Here is a 20,097-nt window from a genome sequence, read left to right as displayed (position 1 = left end):
CTGGGTCGTAGCAGTAAGGGAGGCGACTGATCTTATCAACTGTCCAATAGACCCACTACTGATCTTATAAAATATGATGCGCACAGGTAGTAAACCCACTACTGATCTTGGAGCGAACTCTAAAGTAGAGCCCAGCTACTGATCATGTATCAACTGTCCAATAGACCACCTACTGGATCCTTATAAACTGTCCAGGTAGGGACCCACTATGATCTTATAACTGGGTCGCAGAGTAGACCCACACCTGTACCTTATACATGTCCAGAGTAAGACCCACCTCTGATCCTTATCAACTGGTGGGAGAGGTAAAAGACCCCTACTGATCCTTATCAACTGTGGAGGTAGAACCCACTTACTATACCTTATCAACTGTGGAGAGTAGACCACTAACTGATCCTTATCCAACTTCTGGGGAGTAGACCCACTACTGATCATATCAACTGTCAATATAGAGTAGACCCAGGCATAGCTGTGATTGGGGAATAGGAAGGTACCTATAGATAAACTGTGTCCGATGGACCATCTCCTGGACTAGATCCTTATCACTGTGAGAGGTAGAACCCCAACTACTGATCCTTATAAATGGGTCCAGGAGGTAGACCCACAACCTGATCCTTATAAACTGTCCCGAGTGACCCCACTACTGGATCCTTATAACTGTTGGAGAGGTAGTACCCACTAGGCTAGATAAGTTTACCGCGTGGGTATCAGTAGGTGGTGGAGGAGGGTAGAAGAAGCGCTCTCAACTACCACTGGGTATCTCCTATCATAACATCCAAACCACTGGTGGGAGAGTTAGTAGGATAGGCCCTCTACTCAAAGTAATAGGTGGGTCTACTCTGGTGATTATCTTACTTTATCAGGACAGCTTAATTTGGGGAGTACCTTAATTCCTGGAAGAGATTGTTCACGAGCTAGTTGCAGGCGTACTTTACGTCCTCAAAAGGTGACGATCGATGTCGGTTTCCTTTAGTGGTCGAATCTTCTACTCTGGGGGACGTTATAAAGATCAGTAGTAGGGTCATACTCCTACTTGGACTAAAGTTGATAAGGATCAGTAGTTTGTGGTCGGCCTTAGTAAACGCTACATCTGGGAAACAGCCTCACTTAGCATTTAAGGGATCAGTAGTTTGATGGACCTTACTAAAATTTCGGTTGCTAGCTAAGTCAGACTCTAGGACCCGTGATAATTCAAGCCATCAGCACTGTACTATGGGCTCTCTCTCAGGGATAGGATTTGATAAGCAGGGGTAAGGAAGGTACAGGGGATAGGATAGGTAAGGGACTTATAATAGGGAAACGGCTTAAGGGTGGCATTGCAGGGAAGGTACGATTAGAAGGGGGGAATACGGCACTAACTAGGTACAGGGGATAGGAAGGTACAGGTGGGGGATGGACGGTTCAGAATAGTGATAGTCTGACCTTTAAGAGTAATGGCATCTAGGACACAGACCTTCCAGAAGTTAACCGCACTATCTATAAAAGTTAATTCAACAACCTCTGAAACATAGTATTATTAAGCCACTCCACTACAGGATCGACTCCAATATATTCAACAGAATCATCATGTTCAGAGTTAACCTCCTAACTCTTCATTGACATTGATCCTCATCATTGTCTACCTTAGCTTAAATCTCTACCACCATTCTCAGTATATCGGTATGGGGGATAGGAAGGTACGGGCGATGAGTCAGGGGGTAAGCAGGGATGGATGATCGTCATGCCACAGGTTCAAGCATGTAAGGTGGAACGGTTACGGGATAGGAAGGTACAGGGGGATGGAACGGACGGGGATAGGGAAGGTACAGGGGGGATTGGAGGTACGGGGGGATGTCGTCAACCACAGAAAGTGACACTATTACAGGAGTGTGTATTTTGATTCACCTCAAAATATTTGTTTACACAAGAAAATAACCCCTTCCTGTTTAGAAACATGTTTGATCTCTCCAGGACATTAGTTTGTCTCTATTATTTTCTCTATTTATAGCGCTACATATCTCCTTTCTATTCATCCCCTCATCACCCTGTGTCTCTCCCCGTCCTGTCTGTCTGGTAGAAAATGGAGGAGTTGTTGATCAGGTCTAAGAAGGAGAAGCCTACGTTCATCCTACTTTGTCTCAGCCTGTAAAGACCTGCCAGGGAAGTTCATACTGGGATACCAGCCTCGTGGCAACACGGTGAGTTACATGACTAAGCTACTAACCCTAACGGTGATTACCATGACTACAGCTAACTAACTCTAACCACGGTGAGTTACATGATACAGCTAATAACACCACGGTGAGTTACCATGATACAGCTAACTAACCAACCACGGTGAGTTACATGACTACAGCTACTAACCTCTAACCACGGTGAGTTACCATGACTACAGCTAACTAACCCTAACCACGGTGAGTTCCATGATACGCAACTATACACGTGGTTACATGACTACAGCTAACTAACCCTAACCACGATGGTTACCATGACTACAGCTAACTAACCACGGTGAGTTACCATGACTACAGCTAACTAACCCCTACCACGTGAGTTACCATGATACAGCTAACTAACCAGTGAGTACCATGATACACTAACTAACCCTACGGTGAGTTACCATGACTACAGCTAACTAACCCCTAACTTGGTGTGTGGTTGATGACCATAGAAATAGAATGAATAGAAAGGTTGTCTCCATTCAAGTAAATGGTGCCATAATGGGTGGACTGGCAGCCATTTTGAGTGTACCATAAGAGCAAAGCAGGAAGTGCGTGTACCCATCAATCTGCTTTGATTTGTTGAATCAACTCAGCTGACTTTACAAAAAATATATTCCATTGCATGAGCCACATCAGTTATCATCATTTAAATGAATATTCTACATTACATGGAAATATTGTGTCACAATAGCATGCAGCCATTGGAGTTTACCCATGAGATTACCAGGGTTGGAGGTTCCGTTCATTCTATTTCTATGGTGTGGCCCTTGTCCCTGACCTCATCTCTCCATAAGAATACTAGGGTCTCTTCACATAGCCTTAATCAAATACATGTTATTTGTCACATGCTTTGTAAACAACAGGTGTAGAATAACAGTGCCTTTCCCAACAATTCAGAGCAAAATAGACAAATAATAACACCAATCAATAAATACACAATGAGTAACAATAACATCTATACACATCCTAGAAGGATTGTTCAGTATTATTGTGTTGACAATGGAATTAGAATATGTGTGATTATGACGAGCTCAGAGCAGTAGAGTAATGGTTGGTTTAGAATCTGTGTGATTAGACGAGCTCAGAGCAGTAGAGTAATGGTTGGTTTAAATCTGTGTGATTATGACAGAGCTCAGAGCAGTAGAGTAATGGTTGGTTTAGAAATATGTGTGATTTGACAGAGCTCAGAGCAGTAGAGTAAGGTTGGTTTAGAATATGTGTGATTATGACAGAGCTCAGAGCAGTAGAGTAATGGTTGGTTTAGAATATGTGTGATTATGACAGAGCTCAGAGCAGTAGAGTAATGGTTGGTTTAGAATATGTGTGATTATGACAGAGCTCAGAGCAGTAGAGTAATGGTTTGGTTAGAATCTGTGTGATTATGACAGAGCTCAGAGCAGTAGAGTATGGTTGTTTAGATACTGTGTGATTATGACAGAGCTCAGAGCAGTAGAGTAATGTTGGTTTAGAATATGTGTGATTATGACAGAGCTCAGAGCAGTAGAGTAATGGTTGGTTTTAGAATTGTGTGATTATGAAGAGCTCGAGCAGTAGAGTAATGTTGGTTTAGAAATCTGTGTGTTATGACAGAGCTCAGAGCAGTAGAGTAAGGTTGGTTTAAGAAATCTGTGTGATTATGACAGAGCTCAGAGCAGTAGAGTAATGGTTGGTTTAGAATCGTGTGATTATGACAGAGCTCAGAGCAGTAGAGTAATGGTTGGTTTAGAATCTGTGTGATTTGACAGAGCTAGAGCAGTAGAGTAATGGTTGGTTTAGAATCTGTGTGATTATGACAGAGCTCAGAGCAGTAGAGTAATGGTTGGTTTAGAATCTGTGTGACTTATGACAGAGCTCAGAGCAGTAAGATAATGGTGGTTTAGAATCTGTGTGATTATGACAGAGTCAGAGGCAGTAGAGTAATGGTTGGTTTTAGAAATCTGTGTGATTTATGATCAGAGCTCAGAGCAGTAGAGTAATGGTTGGTTTAGAATCTGTGTGTATGAACGAGCTCAGAGCAGTGAGTAATGGTTGGTTTAGAATCTGTGTGATTATGACAGAGCTCAGAGCAGTAGAGTATGGTGGTTTAGAATCTGTGTGATTATGACGGACTCAGACAGTAGAGTAATGTTGTTTGGAATTGTGTATTATGACGAGCTCAGAGCAGTAGAGTAATGGTGGTTAGAATCTGTGTGATTATGACGAGCTCAGAGCAGTAGAGTAATGGTTGGTTTAGAATCTGTGTGATTATGACGAGCTCAGAAGCAGTAGAGTAATGGTTTGGTTTAGAATTGTGTGATTATGACAGAGCTCGAGCAGTAGAGTAATGGTTGGTTATAGATCTGTGTGATTATGACAAGAGCTCAGAGCAGTAGAGTAATGGTTGGTTTGAATCTGTGTGATTATGACAGAGCTCAGAGCAGTAGAGTAATGGTTGGTTTAGAATCTGTGTGATTATGACAGAGCTCAGAGCAGTAGAGTAATGGTTGGTTTAGAATCTGTGTGATTATGACAGAGCTCAGAGCAGTAGAGTAATTGGTTGGTTTTTGAGATGTGTCCTCTGTGTCTGCAGTGTTGAGTATGTGACCATCTCTCCTGACGGCTTCCGGTACCGCTCCCAGATGTTCCCCACCGTTAACGGACTCTTCCGCTGGTTCAAAGACCACTTCCAGGAACCGGTACCAGGTACATACTGCCTGCCCATTGGCTAGAACACCTGTCAATCTCTCTAGACCCGTGTGCCACTGCTGTAGTTGTGCTATGTTGATTAGATAAGTTTTAAAGGTGTTTTTATCTCCTACACAAGTGGTCATCAACCATTTCTGAGTCAACATCACTTTTGCAGTCAAAAAGCAAGCCGAGATCGACCACTCATATAATAACTAGACGTGACATGAACAGTTCTGTAGGAATGATGTTTGCGCGATAAGCGTAGTTCATTATCACAGAGCCTGACAATATTGGTCTTCTCAGACCATATTATATATCAGAACTCGAGCGTTGATAACAAAATAGATCAGTTGGTGCAGCATTTGCGAGGCACTGCGSACCATAAATGTAAATAATTGTATKTTTTATTTTACTGGACTGATGGTACCTGCATCTGATGGTCATGGTGCTTTCAAGACAACTGAGGACTCGGAAAACAAACCAGGTCAAATCATGACATCAGTGATCTTCAGGTTGGAAAGTCAGAGTTCCAGAAAGTTGGATGGCTATTCAAAACGATTTTTCCAGGTCGTATCTCGTTGTTTTGAACACAGCATTAGTCTCAGTGGAGGGAGGGAGAGAGCAGCAGAGGGTCTGCTTCTCACGYTCCCTGCTCTCTCCTTCCTTTCCGCTGGTTAGACTGACCAGAAAGGGGAACACAGTCTTCCACCTGGTGTCGAGGCTCCAATCGCATCTGCATTAGTCAGGCACAAAGTCATGTTGTTCCAATGACCAGAGAAAGTGAAATACTCCTCGATATTKAAATATCCATGACGAGCTTCTAATAATAATGAAAGCGCCAGGCTATCGATACACTTGGCTACTAATTCATTGCAGCAGTGGAAGTACAAAGAAGCCGTTTTATGTTTTGTAATAGTGTTGATTTAAAAACTTCAACATGAACTGGCTCATAAAAAGAGCAGCTCTTTGCTGTATTCTTTGACAGTCTCTCTGTGGTCATGMTTTTACAAGTTATTACATCTAAGTTAGACTAGTATCAAACCTTGCTCTGGCCTGGTGTCGTGGAAGCTCTGTAGGCACTGTGATTTGATATATCAGATTGGCCACCCAAGTAGGCGCACTCGATTTAACCACAGATCTCCCGGTCCCAGTTTAACTTTTCAGACAACTGAAATGGTTCAAAATGGAACTTTGCTTACCCGGTGCGCAGGGCTTCTCGAATCAAGCGCACCTCTCGCCAACAACGCAATTTGAATTTAAAAGGAGCGCAAGCCTTTATCACAGCCTTTAACGTTGGATTTTCTACAGAAATGTTTGGTGATCGACTAGGAATTCCTTGAAGATTGACAGGTTGGTGACAACTGTCCTATCCTGTGGTTACAATGTCAGTTTCCTTGTCTCCCTCAGGCATCACCCCCAGCAGTAGCAGTCGAACACGGACACCTGCCTCTGTCAACGCTACACCAGCTAACATCAACATCGCAGGTCAGTCTCRCTCTCACACACACTCATCCCCATCAAAATGTATCAATCCTGAAGTTGATAAGCATTTTATCCAGTCAAATATCCACTTTAGTAATTCTGGTGGATGTCTGATGCTACTTTAGGGTTAAACCTCTCTCTCTCTCTCTCTCTCTCTCTCTCTTCTCTCTCTTCTCCGTCTCTCTCTCTCTCTCTCTCTCTCTGTCTCTCTCTCTGTCTCTTCTCTCTCTTCTCCGTCTCTCTCTCTTCTCTCTCTCTCCGTCTCAGACCTGACGCGAGCGGTCAGCGCTCTCCCACGCAACATGACCTCTCAGATGTTCAGTGCCATCGCCGCGGTGACGGGGCAGGGGCAGGGCCAGAACGCCAACACTACGCCTGCCCAGTGGAACTCCAGCCAATACGGTTACACCGGGGGCAGCAGTGGGGGCGGGGGAGGCAGCTCCTCAGCCTATCACGTGAGTGGATTTTTAGCATTGCTTTACCGATGGTCCAATGGTTTTGTATTGGGGGTCAGATGAAGGTAACTTTCCTCATCCACTGCCAGTGTGTAGCAACCACCTAGGTGATACTAAGGAAGCTTGTTATGGTAGAAAGATCCATCGTTGGTCTTTGTCACATTGGAGAGATGTTAAGTGAGTAATGAGGTGTAGAATGTTCTCTTTCTCTGCTGCTGTTGGCCACAATGTGTAGATAGTGCTTCGTTTTAACCACTTCTATCTCTCTCTCTCTCCTTCCCTCACTCTCCCTCCTTCCCTCTCTCTCTCTCTCTCCAGGTGTTTGCGACGCCCCAACAGCCGATGACGACACCCATGATGACCCCCAGCTACTCATACACCACCCCCAGCCAGCAGACCATGGGTACCCCGCAGTACCCCTCCTCCACCCCCCAGTCCTCCCACGGACACACACAGAGCAGCCACCAGGGCCACAGCAGCCACCAGGGCCACAGCAGTCACCAGGGACCCTCGTCCTCCTCCAGAGGACGCACTCCGCAGCAGCAGCCTAAGTAAACAGAGAGACAGATTGTGTGTTTCAGTTGAATGTGTGTAATGAGTCAGTTGATGGAAAATTTTATTTGGGTAGATAGGAGTATTTAGAATGTCAGAATAATTCTTGAAGAAATGCCTATGTATCCTGGGCTACGGGTCGATCTGGAATGAATGTTTATAGTAAATATGAGATGAAATACTTGATTGCAGACTTTGAGGTGGTGTTAGCTATGGAAAGACTACAACATCCAAACTGGCCTGTACCTAACCCCCCGCCCCTACTCTGTCTCCCCCTACAGGTCAAGCGACAGCACGGCGGTGGACTGGGGCAAGGTGGCAGAGCAGTGGCTCCAGGAGAAAGAGGCAGAGAGGAAGAAGCAGAAGACCCCCAGGATGACCCCGCGACCTTCCCCCAGCCCCATGATCCAGAGCACGCCTATGTCAATCGCTGGAGACGCCACGCCCCTTCTGGACGAGATGGACCGATAGGAGAGGCCGGGGGGGGCGACTGTATACCCCCCTCCCCAAATATTCCCCCCCTTACTCTCAACTCATCCGCCTGCCTGTCCCCTCAGACCCGTCCCATACCATTCAGATCCCCCTCTTCTCCCTCTCCTCCCAGCCTACTAAACTAACCCTGCTCCCCCTCTTCTCCCTCTCCTCCCAGCCTACTAAACTAACCCTGCTCCCCCTCTTCTCCCTCTCCTCCCAGCCTACTAAACTAACCCTGCTCCCCCTCTTCTCCCTCTCCTCCCAGTCTACTAAACTAACCCTGCTCCCCCTCTCCTCCCAGTCTACTAAACTAACCCTGCTCCCCCTCTTCTTGTGTCCCATTGGATTCAGTTTCTAGCTACTGTGTATCTAGCCATGTTTCTCTCCCGGCACATCTCTTCCCTTCTTCCGTCTATCCCTCTCTCTTTCCTCACTCTATTTTTGCCGGCCACATAGTCCAGTATTTTATTTAGTTAAGGATATTAACTCTGTATGTCAGGCAGGCAGAAATGTCGATACAGACCACCAAACACTTGAAACAAACCGCTGACATAGATGTAATAGGACATGGACCTAATGGAGAAATGATTGTTTGGTTGTCATGACAACCGTTGTCCTTTTCTTTTAATAACATGGGGTATGCTGTACTTTCTTTTTCCTGTTTGATTTTTTATTTTATTTTTATCTATAAAAAGATTAGGAGATGCTGCCGAAAGCATCTGATTGGTTCGATGGTTGTCTCCTGCCGTGGTAGGTTGGTAATGTAATGTCCCTTTGGCTGCATAGACCCGCCCCTTGCCCTCCTGGTGATTGGCGGGTTGTGGCGAGAGGCAGCCTAACGAGCGTTTTTCTGAGCCAATCAGGAAACTTGTCTGCGTTTTTGTATTGATGCATCAAAATGAATAAAGACACTGTTTTCAGTATGAACCCTAACCCTGCACTCCTCACATGGTCTGTCAAACCTACACTACCAGTCAAACGTTTTAGAACACCTACTCATTCAAGYGTTTTTCTTTATTTTTACTATTTTCTACATTGTAGAATAATTGGGAAGTCCTCAACTATGAAGTAACACATATGGAATCATGTAGTAACCAAAAAAGTGTTAAACAAATCAAAATATATGTTGAGATTCTTCAAATAGCCACCCTTCGCCTTAATGACAGCTTTGCACACTCTTGGCATTATCTCAACCAGCTTCATGAGGTTGTCACCTTGAATGCATTTTAATTAACAGGTGTGCCTTCTTAAAAGTTCATTTGTAGAATTTATTTTCTTCATAATATGTTGGAGCCAATCAGTTGAGTTGTGACAAGTTGGGGGGATGGCCCTATTTGGTAAAASACCAAGTCCATATTACGGCAAGAACAGCTCAAATAAGAAAAGAGAAACGACAGTCCATCATTACTTTAGACATGGAGGTCGGTCAATCCGGAAAATGTCAAGAACATTGAAAGTTAAAGTGCAGTTGCAAAAACCATCAAGKGCTATGATGCAACTGGATCCCATGAGGACCGCCACAGGAAAGGAAGTCCCAGAGTTACCTCTGCTGCAGAGGATAAGTTCATTTGAGTTAACTGCACCTCAGATTGCAGCCCAATTCAAGTAACAGACACATCTCAACATCAACTGTTCAGAGGAGACTGTGAATCAGGCCTTCATGGCCAAATTGCTGCAAAGAAACCACTYCTAAAGGACACCAATAAGAAGAAGAGACTTGCTTGGGCCAAGAAACACGAGCAATGGACATTTATATCGGTGGAAATGTGTCCTTGGGTCTGGAGTCCACCGTGTCTTTGTGAGACCGGGTGTGGGTGAACGGATGATCTCTGCATGTGTATTTCCCACCGTAAAGCATGGAGGAGGAGGAGGTGTGATGGTGTGGGGGTGCTTTGCTGGTGACACTGTCCTTGATTTATTTAGGATTCAAGGCACACTTAACCAGCGTGGCTACCACAGCATTCTGAAGCATTTTGCGCTTAGTGGCACTATTATTTGTTTTTCAACAGGACTCTGACCCAGCACACTTCCAGGCTGTGTAAGGGCWARTTGACCAAGAAGGAGAGTGATGGAGTGCTGCATCAGATGACCTYGCCTCCACAATCACCRATCCTCAACTAAATTGAAATGGTTTGGGATGAGTTGGACCGCAGAGTGAACGAAAATCAGCCATCAAGTGCTCAGCATATGTGGGAACTCCTTCTTGACTGTTGGAAAAGCATTCCAGGTGAAGCCGGTTGAGAGAATGCCAATAGTGTGCAAAGCTGTCATCAAGGCAAAGGTTGGCTATTTGAAGAATCTCAAATATAAAATATATTTTGATTTGTTTAATASTTTTTACATGATTCCATWTGTGTTATTTCATAGTTCTGATGTTTTCACTGTTCTACAATGTAGAAAATCGTAAATAAAATTAAGAGAACCCTTTGAATGTGTAGGCATTCTAAAACTTTTGACCGGTAGTGTACACACCCACACACRTCTGACAGTACACACACATGCTTATGAGTCAGAGTCAAAACCTGAGGTTTTGAGAGAAATGTTTGCTATAGAATATGAAGAGCTCTCTCCTTTTAGACCATCCTAATATGTGGGGAATGATACCTATGTGATGATGGGAATGATTGAAGCCCCAACAACACAGACTGGTGAGATTTACTCTTGTCTACTTATGTCCAAAACCTACTGGTTTATTAGTGTTGACGTCAGTGTACAAACAGACAAACTGTAGGTTTTAAACAGACAGACAGACGGGGTATGTGGATATAACATGGTCTACTCTACTGTCATGTATCTCTTTGGAAGACCAGAGAGTGAGCTGCTAGACTTTGTTTCTGTGTTATAACCACGGAATAAAAGATTAGTACTACCGATAACCTTGGTAACTGATACCATGACGARGTCACAAGTGAACTGAACTAAATTGTAAGAGATGGCAGTATGTTAGAGAGGAGCTAGGTTTTAGCCTTGAGCTTTTTACTTTGCTGTGACAACTTTTTTCTATGCGAAGATATTTTTGGTGGTGTAAAGCATCCACTGGTAGTTTGAAGCATAGGAAGAATTTACTTACGTGTAACTATATATTTTAACGTTTGTCTGTGAACTTAGCATTTCTTTGAATCGTTTTGTCCTTGACTTTCAATCACCATGTGAGCATTTACGTCACTCTTGGGTATTCTGATATTTACATGTAGTCTGTTTTAAATGTGTCCCTCTAGTCCTAACTCCTGGCCCCCCTAAAGGCCACAGATGTCCAAAGAGTGGATATCTGTGATCACTATGGAGATGGTTCCACCTAGCCTGTCAAGATGAGATGTGGAGCTTTAATCTACCATATTGCTTTCATCTATCCAGACCTGTGCAGATCTGTGAACTCTAACAGGCTAGTACTAGGTCCTAAGGAAGGAGGCTACTGACTAACARGTCAGTTATGTGAACACAGACCTTTGTCTGATCCTCAGATCATRATCATCATAAGGATTAATATCAGTGGTGAGAGACCATGTGTATTAGTGCTTTRAAGACAACAACAAAAAAAGCGAGGTCAAATCATGACGTCTGTGATCTTCAGGTCGGAAAGTCTGAGCTCTAGGAAGATTGCCAGAGTTTCAGAATTCCCAGTTAAATGATCTTTTCAAAGCGATTTTTTTTTTCCAGATGGAGTTCGTTTTTTTTTTCAGGGTTTCCAGTTGTCTTAAACACACTGAAGTCAGAAGTCTGAGATTTCCGAGTTCCCCAGGTTTTTTTTTTTTACACAGCAGATATCTGTAGTGTCACTCAAACACATCACAGTGTTGTATTCTGGGAGATGTGTTTTTGCAGTTGTGACTATTTGCTCTATTGGTATACAGTCAAATGGGTTGCTGATATACAGTTTTGGTCTTTATGTTCTTGAGTGTTCCTACGGGTTCTAGGGTTACTCCTGGGCTAAAAACCATGTTCAATGTATTATCTCATTTAAAAATGCTCAGGCTGATTATTGCAAATAAGGATTAATCAACCTGCCTTGTAAACGATGGTTTAGTTCAGGAGTATAGGTTTTATTTAGGGCTTGGAAACTAATTGATTGACTTGTGGGTTTGTATTTTCTATTGGCAATATTAGATGTTGTACCTTCAGTAAGCCTGTGCTAGTTGGCAGTGGGAGAAGATGACTTGGGGATAGATGAAGGGACAGGGAAAGGTTTAGCCTCTTATTACACTGCTGATACCCTTTTCTACCGGTGATCCCTTTAATAAAAGTCTTTCTGTTATTTACGCCCCAGTCCCCACATTGTGTTATTGAAGTGCTCTYTGTGACTCTGTTCCATTTATTCCATACAATGAGCCCATACTCATATATATATACTACATAGAGCCATGACTACATGGAACTCTATTCCACATCATGTAACTGACGCAAGCAGTAAAATTTAGATTTAAAAAACAGATTAAAAAAACACTTTATGGAACAACGGGGACTGTGAAGCAACACAAACATTGGCGTATATACACACACACACACACACACACACGATAACATACGCACTATACACACACATGGATTTAGTACTGTAGCTATGTGGTAGTGGTGGAGTAGGGGCCTGAGGGCACACAGTGTGTTGTGAAATCTGTGAATGTATTGTTGTTTAAATTGTTTAAATTGCCTTAATTTTGCTGGACCCCAGGAAGAGTAGCTGCTGCTTTGGCAGGAACTAATGAGGATCCATAATACATACAAATATCTCCTCCCACCAGCCTCTACTGGTACAGTGTTATTAAACACACACACACACAAAAACAGGCATTTGCAATTTTGTGTAGGCCATAGTAATAAACTTCCCATTACTCATCTGAAGAGTGAAATCAATCTTTAACAGTGAATGATAGTCATCCAAATAGATTTTATAGGACATAAAATATCACAAATCACATAAAATATAATACAATCAGAAGCATAAACAGCATTTCAGGACGTGGTAAAGCAGTAGCCTTAAATGTCTGGCCTGCTTCTGCCCTCTTCACAACAGTCTTAAATGTCTGGCCTGCTTCTGCCCTCTTCACAACAGTCTTAATTCAATTTGTCCCAGATCATCAGATGTAAATTAAACATTCTTCTCTCTATCTCTCACTCTCTCCCCTCTATCTCTCACTCTCCATCTCTCATTCTCTCTCCCTCTCTATCGCTCTCACTCTCTCCCCATCTCTCGTGTTTAAACAATCCCTGTATTTTAGGAGCCCTGAGAGTCTATATTGTGGCTGTGGTGTGTTTGAGATGTTGGGTGGTCATGGGAGGCAGCGTACTCATCCCATTAGCAGACCAGACACATGACAGGAGGAGACGGAGGAGGAAAATAAACCGGCCAACACACGGAGGTCTGCATTCCGGTTGCTGCTGACGTCTTCACCTAAAATGCAGGAATCTGTCTGGCCACATCTCAAGTGAGAACCAAGCTAACTCTGAGTGTTACTTTAGACCAGAGCTACATTACTTTAGACCAGAGCTACATTACTTTAGACCAGAGCTACATTACTTTAGACCAGAGCTACATTACTTTAGACCAGAGTTACATTACTTTAGACCAGAGTTACATTACTTTAGACCAGAGCTACATGTATTGTACCATACTACACTACACAGCTTCGGGCTCTGGTGAAGGAGATAGATATGAGTATTTCCTGGTCCGGTTACATGGTCAGGGAAAACTCAAAGCTATGGGACCTACACTATCTCCAGTTGTTTAAGGAGAGGGTTTCACGTAAAGGAGCAGCATTACACCCCAAACCCTGGTTTTGTGATTATAGAGGTGACTTCCAGCCCACGTGCTTCGCCTATTTCTCTTAAGCTGCTTTAAAGACCATGTAAGTTTTGCCTTTTTCTCTTTATGACCGTGTAAAAAAAGACTGCGAACGCAATCTGTTATCCATGGATTGTTGGGGATAAATGTAATTGCTGTTGCTGTTACTTCTTCTCTCGTTCAGCTGACAGTCCATGGAATTGGAATCGTCCTCACTGAGACAACACTTTCACATTGTACAAACACACAGATGCATGATTGTGTTCTGGCATTCAAGTCTCCCATTCTTCAGTATTCAGAGTTGTTTTGCGGGAATTGAGTGTAACAGTATTATTCTCATCTTCCCATGTGGTCATCCTCAGTGTCTTGTGTTGTCCTGTGTTGTGTTTTCCTGTGTAGTGTTATGTGTTGTGTTGTCCTGTGTAGTGTTATTTGTTGTGTTGTCCTGTGTAGTGTTATGTGTTGTGTTGTCCTGTGTTGTGTTGTGTTTTCCTGTGTAGTGTTTTTCTGCTGCTAGTGTTATGTATTGTGTTGTGTTGTCCTGTGCGTGTTGTTGTGTTTGTCCTGTATTGTTTCCTGTGTAGTGTTGTTCCCGTTGTATGTTGTCCTGTTGTAGTGTTGTCCTGTGTGTCCTGTTGTAGGTGTTGTCCTGTTGTTGCCTGTGTTAGTGTTGTTCCTGTGTTGTCCTGTTAGTGTTGTCCTGTGTAGTGTTGTCCTGTGTTGTCCTGTGTAGTGTTGTCCTGTGTAGTGTTGTCCTGTGTAGTGTTGTCCTGTGTAGTGTTGTCCTGTGTTGTCCTGTGTAGTGTTGTCCTGTGTTGTCCTGTGTAGTGTTGTCCTGTGTGTGAAGTGTATCCTTCCCCATCAGCAGCAGGTTGGTTTCCTCTTGGTTGGTTTGTACTCTTCTTCTGTGCTCTCTGTGATTCCTGCAGGAAACATGTTGCTATAACGTGAGAATAAAGGAGAGTAAACAGAAAGACGTTGCTACTGTCTCCTACATGTAATAAAATAAACTTACTGATAATGTCACCAACACGTCTGGAGCCAGTCTTCTCGAGCTCTGCCAGCACGTTGGCCTCAAAGGTTAGAGACGCTACCCGGAAGAAAAACTCCCTGATACTCTCCCCTGAGAGAGAGAGAGAGAGGGAGGAGGGAGGAGAGAGAGAGAGATAGAGGGAGGAGGGAGGAGAGAGAGAGGGGAGAGAGAGAGAGAGAGAGAGAGAGAGAGAGTGTTTTGAGGGGAGGAAGAAAGCAAAACACACACAGAGATAGAATGGGATATGATGGGTATTCCCAGCACTACCTGACTTAGCAGACACAGTCCAGTACTCTGCTCTGATCTCCTCTGACAGTCTAATGGCCTCCTGCTCCATGTAGGCCAACTGATCAGGAGACTGAGAGAGAGAGCGAGAGAGGGGGGGGATACAGTTTGAAATACTTCATCTTTAAATCAATCAATGACAGATCCTTTGTGCTGTCTTTAGTCAGGTTGGATCTTTTCCATCAGACTCACACTGAGGTCCTTCTTGGTTCCGACCAGGAACAGCAGAACACTGGAGGGATCGTTCTCCTTCATAGCATCCTCCAGCCACTGCCTGAACGCGCGTACAGACACACATAATATGTCTATCACATGCAATAAAGTAGTCTAACATAGAAATTGACTGATACTGAGATACTATGATGAAAAGCCATTCTATCTGGATGCTACAGATGTGAACAACGTGTAATATGTTGACATCTCTTACCTGGCGTTGTCCAGAGAGGTCACACAGCTCAGGTCAAATACCACTATGATGGCTTGAGAGAAACCAGGAGAACAACACACATTAGAGAACAGGCTGCAGGCATCACCACAATACATCTATTAAGGGCTTCCTATAACATACGTGTGTTTGTTTTCGTACCTTGTGCTCCTCTGTAATATGTGGAGGCGATGCACTTGAACCTCTCCTGACCCGCTGTGTCCCATCTGAGAGAGAGAGAGAGAAAGGGAGAGAGAGAGAGCAAGAGGCAACAGACGACAATTGATGAGGAAAGGGTGAGGATGATGAATGTGAAGTGTGTGTGTGGCCACTCGAGATGAGGCTCTTTTAGGCGGGTGGAATAGTAGGGACCAATTGGAGGTTTACTTTAGTAGAAATGCATAATATCATGGTACAACTATATAGCACTCATCATTATGCTAACTTTTTAATAGTAGTTACAAAAATTATATTCTGATTTAAAAGAATGAAAGGGTGTCTCATTATGGTAAGTGTGAAAAAGTATTAGCCAGTTACAATGTTAATGGCTTAGCAGATAATAAGAAAAGACGATCAGTATTTACCCTGGCTAAAAGAGAAGGATTATAATATCTATTGTTATCAGGAACCCATTCAACAGTTTTAGATGGAAGTTTTTGTGGAAAAAAGAACTGGGGGGGCAAAATATATTTCTCCCATGGGCAAGAAATTTCAAAAGGGGTGATGGTTTTAATTAACAATAATTTTGATCCAAATGTGCAAATTGTCCAACCAGATCCTCAAGGTAGATGGATTATTTTAAATATGTTATTGGACAATAAACCAAAAATATGGCTTGTTAACCCTATACGGTCCGAATAATTATGATCCAAGCTTCTTTGAAAATATATATAAGAATTTATCAACTCTTACAAGCAACACTAGACTCTATTATTATAGTGGGAGATTTTTAATACAGTCTTAAAAAACCTCTAATAACCGGAAAGGAAATCACACTACAAACTATCACCCTCAGGCACTTAAGGAAATCATGAATGTCATGGAATATTGGAATTTAGTGGATATATGGAGACTTAAATACCCTGATTTAGTGAGATATACATGGCGGAGGCTTGAATCAAGCTAGTCGTCCTTCGACTACTTTCTTATACCATTCTCTCTGGCACCAAAAGTTTAAAAAAGTGTTGATAGGGGACAGAATGCGGTCGGATTCATCACATAATTGGCATATATTTTCTCTTACAGAATTTTACACGTGGGCGAGGATATTGGAAATTTAATTCAAAGTCTACTAGATGATAAAATTTGTTAGACTAGGACAGAAGATTTTATAACTGACTTTTTTCAGACATACATAGGTACAGCAGATCCCCTTATTGTATGGGACACTTTTAAGTGTGCCTTTGAGGCCATGCAATTCAGTACTCATCTATAAAACAAAGGGAATTTAGATCAAAAGAGTCCATATTAACAAAAGGAATTGAAGACTAACAGTTACAGCTTAGATAGCAATAAAACGGTTACCATAGAGGCACAGAATAAGTTAGAGGAAAAAACAAAAAGAAATGGAGGAACTTATTCAAGAAAGATCCAGTGTAATATTATAAAAAATAAAGCGAACTGGATGGAATTATGGGGAAAAATGCACCAAATTCTTTTTCAATCTTCAAATAGAAATGCTACCAAAATTTTTATTAAAACTTGTTACAAATGATGAGTCACGCATGATTCACCAAATGATATTTTGAAAGAGGAAGTAAAAGTACTTTAAGAATATTGTTTTCGTTTCAGGCTCCTCCATCTCCACTAACTGAAACTAATTTGTATGGATTTTTTCCTAATTATATTGTAAAATTAACATCTGTACAGAAAAGACTCATTGTGAAGGCCAAAATTACAGAGGAGGAACTGCCTTGATGCAATTGGGCCTTTAAGGATGGGAAAACTCCAGGGCTGGATGGCATACAGTGGAAGTATACAAAACTTTTTTTGATATACTCAAAGGACCATTATTAGCTTGTTTAACCACTCCTATATAATGGTAGATTATCAGACACCGCAACAAGAAGGTCTGATATCGTTATTACTGAAACAGGACCCAAGTGGTATATATAAAGATCCAGTCCAAATTAAAAAAATTGGAGACCTCTTACACTTCAGTGTTTGTGATGCAAAAAATCCTAGCAAAATGCTTGGCGCCATAGAATAAAAAAGTTTTGTCAGATATTATTCATCCTAATCAGACAAGGTTTTACTATGGACGATACAATTGGAGATAATATTAAGGCAAGTACTGGAAACAATAGAACACTATGAAATATTCGGGGACACCAGGCCCACTGTTTTCATAAGCCTGATTTTTTGAAAGAGACAGTAACATGACAGGCAACAAAACATTAACAGAACAGTAACAGGACAGTAACACAACGGTAACAGGACAGTAACACAACAGTAACATGAACAGCAACAAAACATTAACAGGCACGATAACACAACAGTAACAAGGACAGTAACAAAGAGACAGTAACAGAACGAGACAGTAACAGGAAGTAACAGGGACAGTAAACAATAAAGTAACATGAAAAGTAAAAGGACAGTAACAGGACAGTAACAGACAGATAACAGGACCATTAACAAAAGAGTAACAGGACAGTACAGAAGAGTAACCAGGACCAGTAACAACAGTAACAGACAGAGTAACAGGGACAGTAAACAGAAGAGTAACAGGACAGTAACAGAGAGTAAACAGGACAGCTAGTAACAGAATAGAGAGGAAACATTACGACATTAAGAGTTTACCATACTGTATACTTCTTTATGTACCAAAGCTATGACTATAAATAGCAACTTTTCAGGAGATTTGATTACTGAACTAACTTACTTCAATATGCAATAATCAAAACCCACAAGTCAATCAATTAGTCAACAATCAGTCTCTATTATCCCAAGCTGGGGAGAGCAGGGGTAACAGTTTTGCTGCTTTCAGAAGGGGGCAGTGCTCTGCTGTGTGTGGATTCTCCTGGGTGTCATGGCAACAACATGACTAACAGGAAGTGAAATGGTCAGTAGTATTTTTAATTGGCAAGTTACACATCCTGAGGGAGATCAGCGCTGCCCCCTGGGGGATAAGTCTGTAATAAGACTGTTTCCCAAATGGCCATAGGACTCTCTCAAAAGTAGTGAACTAAATATGGAGTAAGGTGCCATTTCATATGCAGCCATTAGACTGTAGTGATTCCTTACTGCTGAGCAGACATGTCTTTCCCAACTGGCCAACATCCCCTACCACAATCACCTTGGCGATGTTAAAGCTACAACACATAAAGAGAACAGTCCAGTTAAACACTGATAATATACAAATTGTGTGTGTGGTGTGGTGTGTGTGTGTGTGTGTGTGTGTGTGTGTGTGTGTGTGTGTTGTGTGTGTGTTGTGTGTGTGTGTGTGTGTGTGTGTGTGTGTGTGTGTGTGTGTGTTGTGTGTGTGTGTGTGTGTGTGTGTGTGTGTGTTATCTCACCCACTGCGCCCGTCTTTTGCCCTCGACAGGCGCCTTGACCTGCGAGTGGAAGACATCTTTAGTGTTTAGCGCTGCAGCGGGTAAACACTACACAGAAGAGAGAGAGAGGTGAGAGAGAGGCAGGAGAGAGAGAGAGACAGAGAGAGAGGAGAGAGAGGCAGGAGAGAGATGAGCGAGAGAGAGCAGAGGGACAGAGAGAGAGATGAAGAGCAGACAGACAGACAGGAAGACAGACAGACAGACAGACAGACAGACAGACAGACAGACAGACGACAGACAGAGAGAGAGAAGAGAGAGAGAGAGAGAGAGAGAGAGAAGAGAGAGAGAGAGAGAGAGAGAGAGAGAGAGAGAGAGAGAGAGAGCGAGAGAGAGAAAGGAGAGAGAGAGAGAAGAGAGAGAGAGAGAGAGAGAGAGAGAGAGAGAGAGAGAGAGAGAGAGAGAGAGAGAGAGAAGAGAGGAGAGAAGATGAGAAGAGAGAGAGAGAGAGTTTAAACAAGATGTCAAATCAAAGCAAGAAGTATATCAGCTTTGCATCACACAGATAGAAGCTAGAAGGACAACTGCCTTGTGGGGATGTGGAACGGAACTCTTCAATTCTGGCACATTAGCACGAGCCAGTGACCGAGTCCTGAACAAAACTAAGAACATTAAGTGTGTGAAATAGACTAATAACCCGTAAATGAGCACACAGCACTGTCTAATCATCTGCTTCAGTACAGGGTTCCAGAACTCTGAAAGGGTTCGTCACTGTGTTACAGAGACACATTATTAGATTAGAATCTGAGGTGGTGTGTACGTGTGACACAAAAGACTCCAGGCCATGTTTCCCCAACTGGCAGCCTGGTGGTTTTATTTGTCCCCCATGTTTTCTGATCAAAAATAATTATAATAATAATTTTTTATTATTGTTGGACGTAAAAATGTTGTACGAACACCAGGAAATTAGCTCCAATTGATTTTAATTTGTGAAATCTGTTTCCCAAGTTATCTGTTTTGGGCATTCTTGCGGACAATTTGCAGTCTACAAATGATTTGTAATCATTTGAGGTCCCAACCATCCCCTCAAGAAAAAATCGTCCAATGGCTGTATCTAGTTGATGATCCCTGCTCTAGTCTGCACATTCCATTGTGAACACATACAAGAACCGCTGTGTGGTGTGTGTGTGTGTGTGTGTGTGTGGTGTGTGTGTGTGTGTGTGTGTGTTGTGTGTGTGTGTGTGTGTGTGTGGTGTG

General features: G+C 42.7%; 2 protein-coding genes across 2 annotated transcripts in view; one reads left to right on the top strand and one right to left on the bottom strand.

The window, feature by feature from the left end:
* Positions 1–12,087, top strand: part of LOC112072868 (transcription elongation factor SPT6-like) — a 19,854-nt gene extending 7,767 nt beyond the window's left edge. The window contains exons 5-9 of the mRNA XM_070439954.1: positions 4,771–4,883; positions 6,276–6,353; positions 6,618–6,805; positions 7,124–7,356; positions 7,639–12,087. Coding sequence (XP_070296055.1) covers positions 4,771–4,883; positions 6,276–6,353; positions 6,618–6,805; positions 7,124–7,356; positions 7,639–7,828 — 802 coding nt within the window. The 3' untranslated portion in view covers positions 7,829–12,087. The remainder of the gene's footprint in view (positions 1–4,770; positions 4,884–6,275; positions 6,354–6,617; positions 6,806–7,123; positions 7,357–7,638) is intronic.
* A 2,333-nt stretch (positions 12,088–14,420) lies between these two features.
* The window catches only part of LOC112072869 (ras-related protein Rab-34), a gene marked incomplete at its 5' end in the record, with an annotated part of 10,172 nt that continues 4,495 nt past the window's right edge, over positions 14,421–20,097 (bottom strand). Inside the window, 7 exons of the mRNA XM_070439953.1 lie at positions 14,421–14,530; positions 14,623–14,730; positions 14,908–14,998; positions 15,118–15,199; positions 15,353–15,404; positions 15,512–15,576; positions 18,869–18,951. Of these exons, the coding sequence (XP_070296054.1) occupies positions 14,469–14,530; positions 14,623–14,730; positions 14,908–14,998; positions 15,118–15,199; positions 15,353–15,404; positions 15,512–15,576; positions 18,869–18,951 (543 nt within the window). The remainder of the gene's footprint in view (positions 14,531–14,622; positions 14,731–14,907; positions 14,999–15,117; positions 15,200–15,352; positions 15,405–15,511; positions 15,577–18,868; positions 18,952–20,097) is intronic.

The sequence above is a fragment of the Salvelinus sp. IW2-2015 genome, unplaced genomic scaffold, assembly GCF_002910315.2.
Source record: "Salvelinus sp. IW2-2015 unplaced genomic scaffold, ASM291031v2 Un_scaffold2068, whole genome shotgun sequence".
Classification (NCBI taxonomy): Eukaryota; Metazoa; Chordata; class Actinopteri; order Salmoniformes; family Salmonidae; genus Salvelinus; species Salvelinus sp. IW2-2015.
This window is presented reverse-complemented; position numbering and strand designations above follow the sequence as displayed.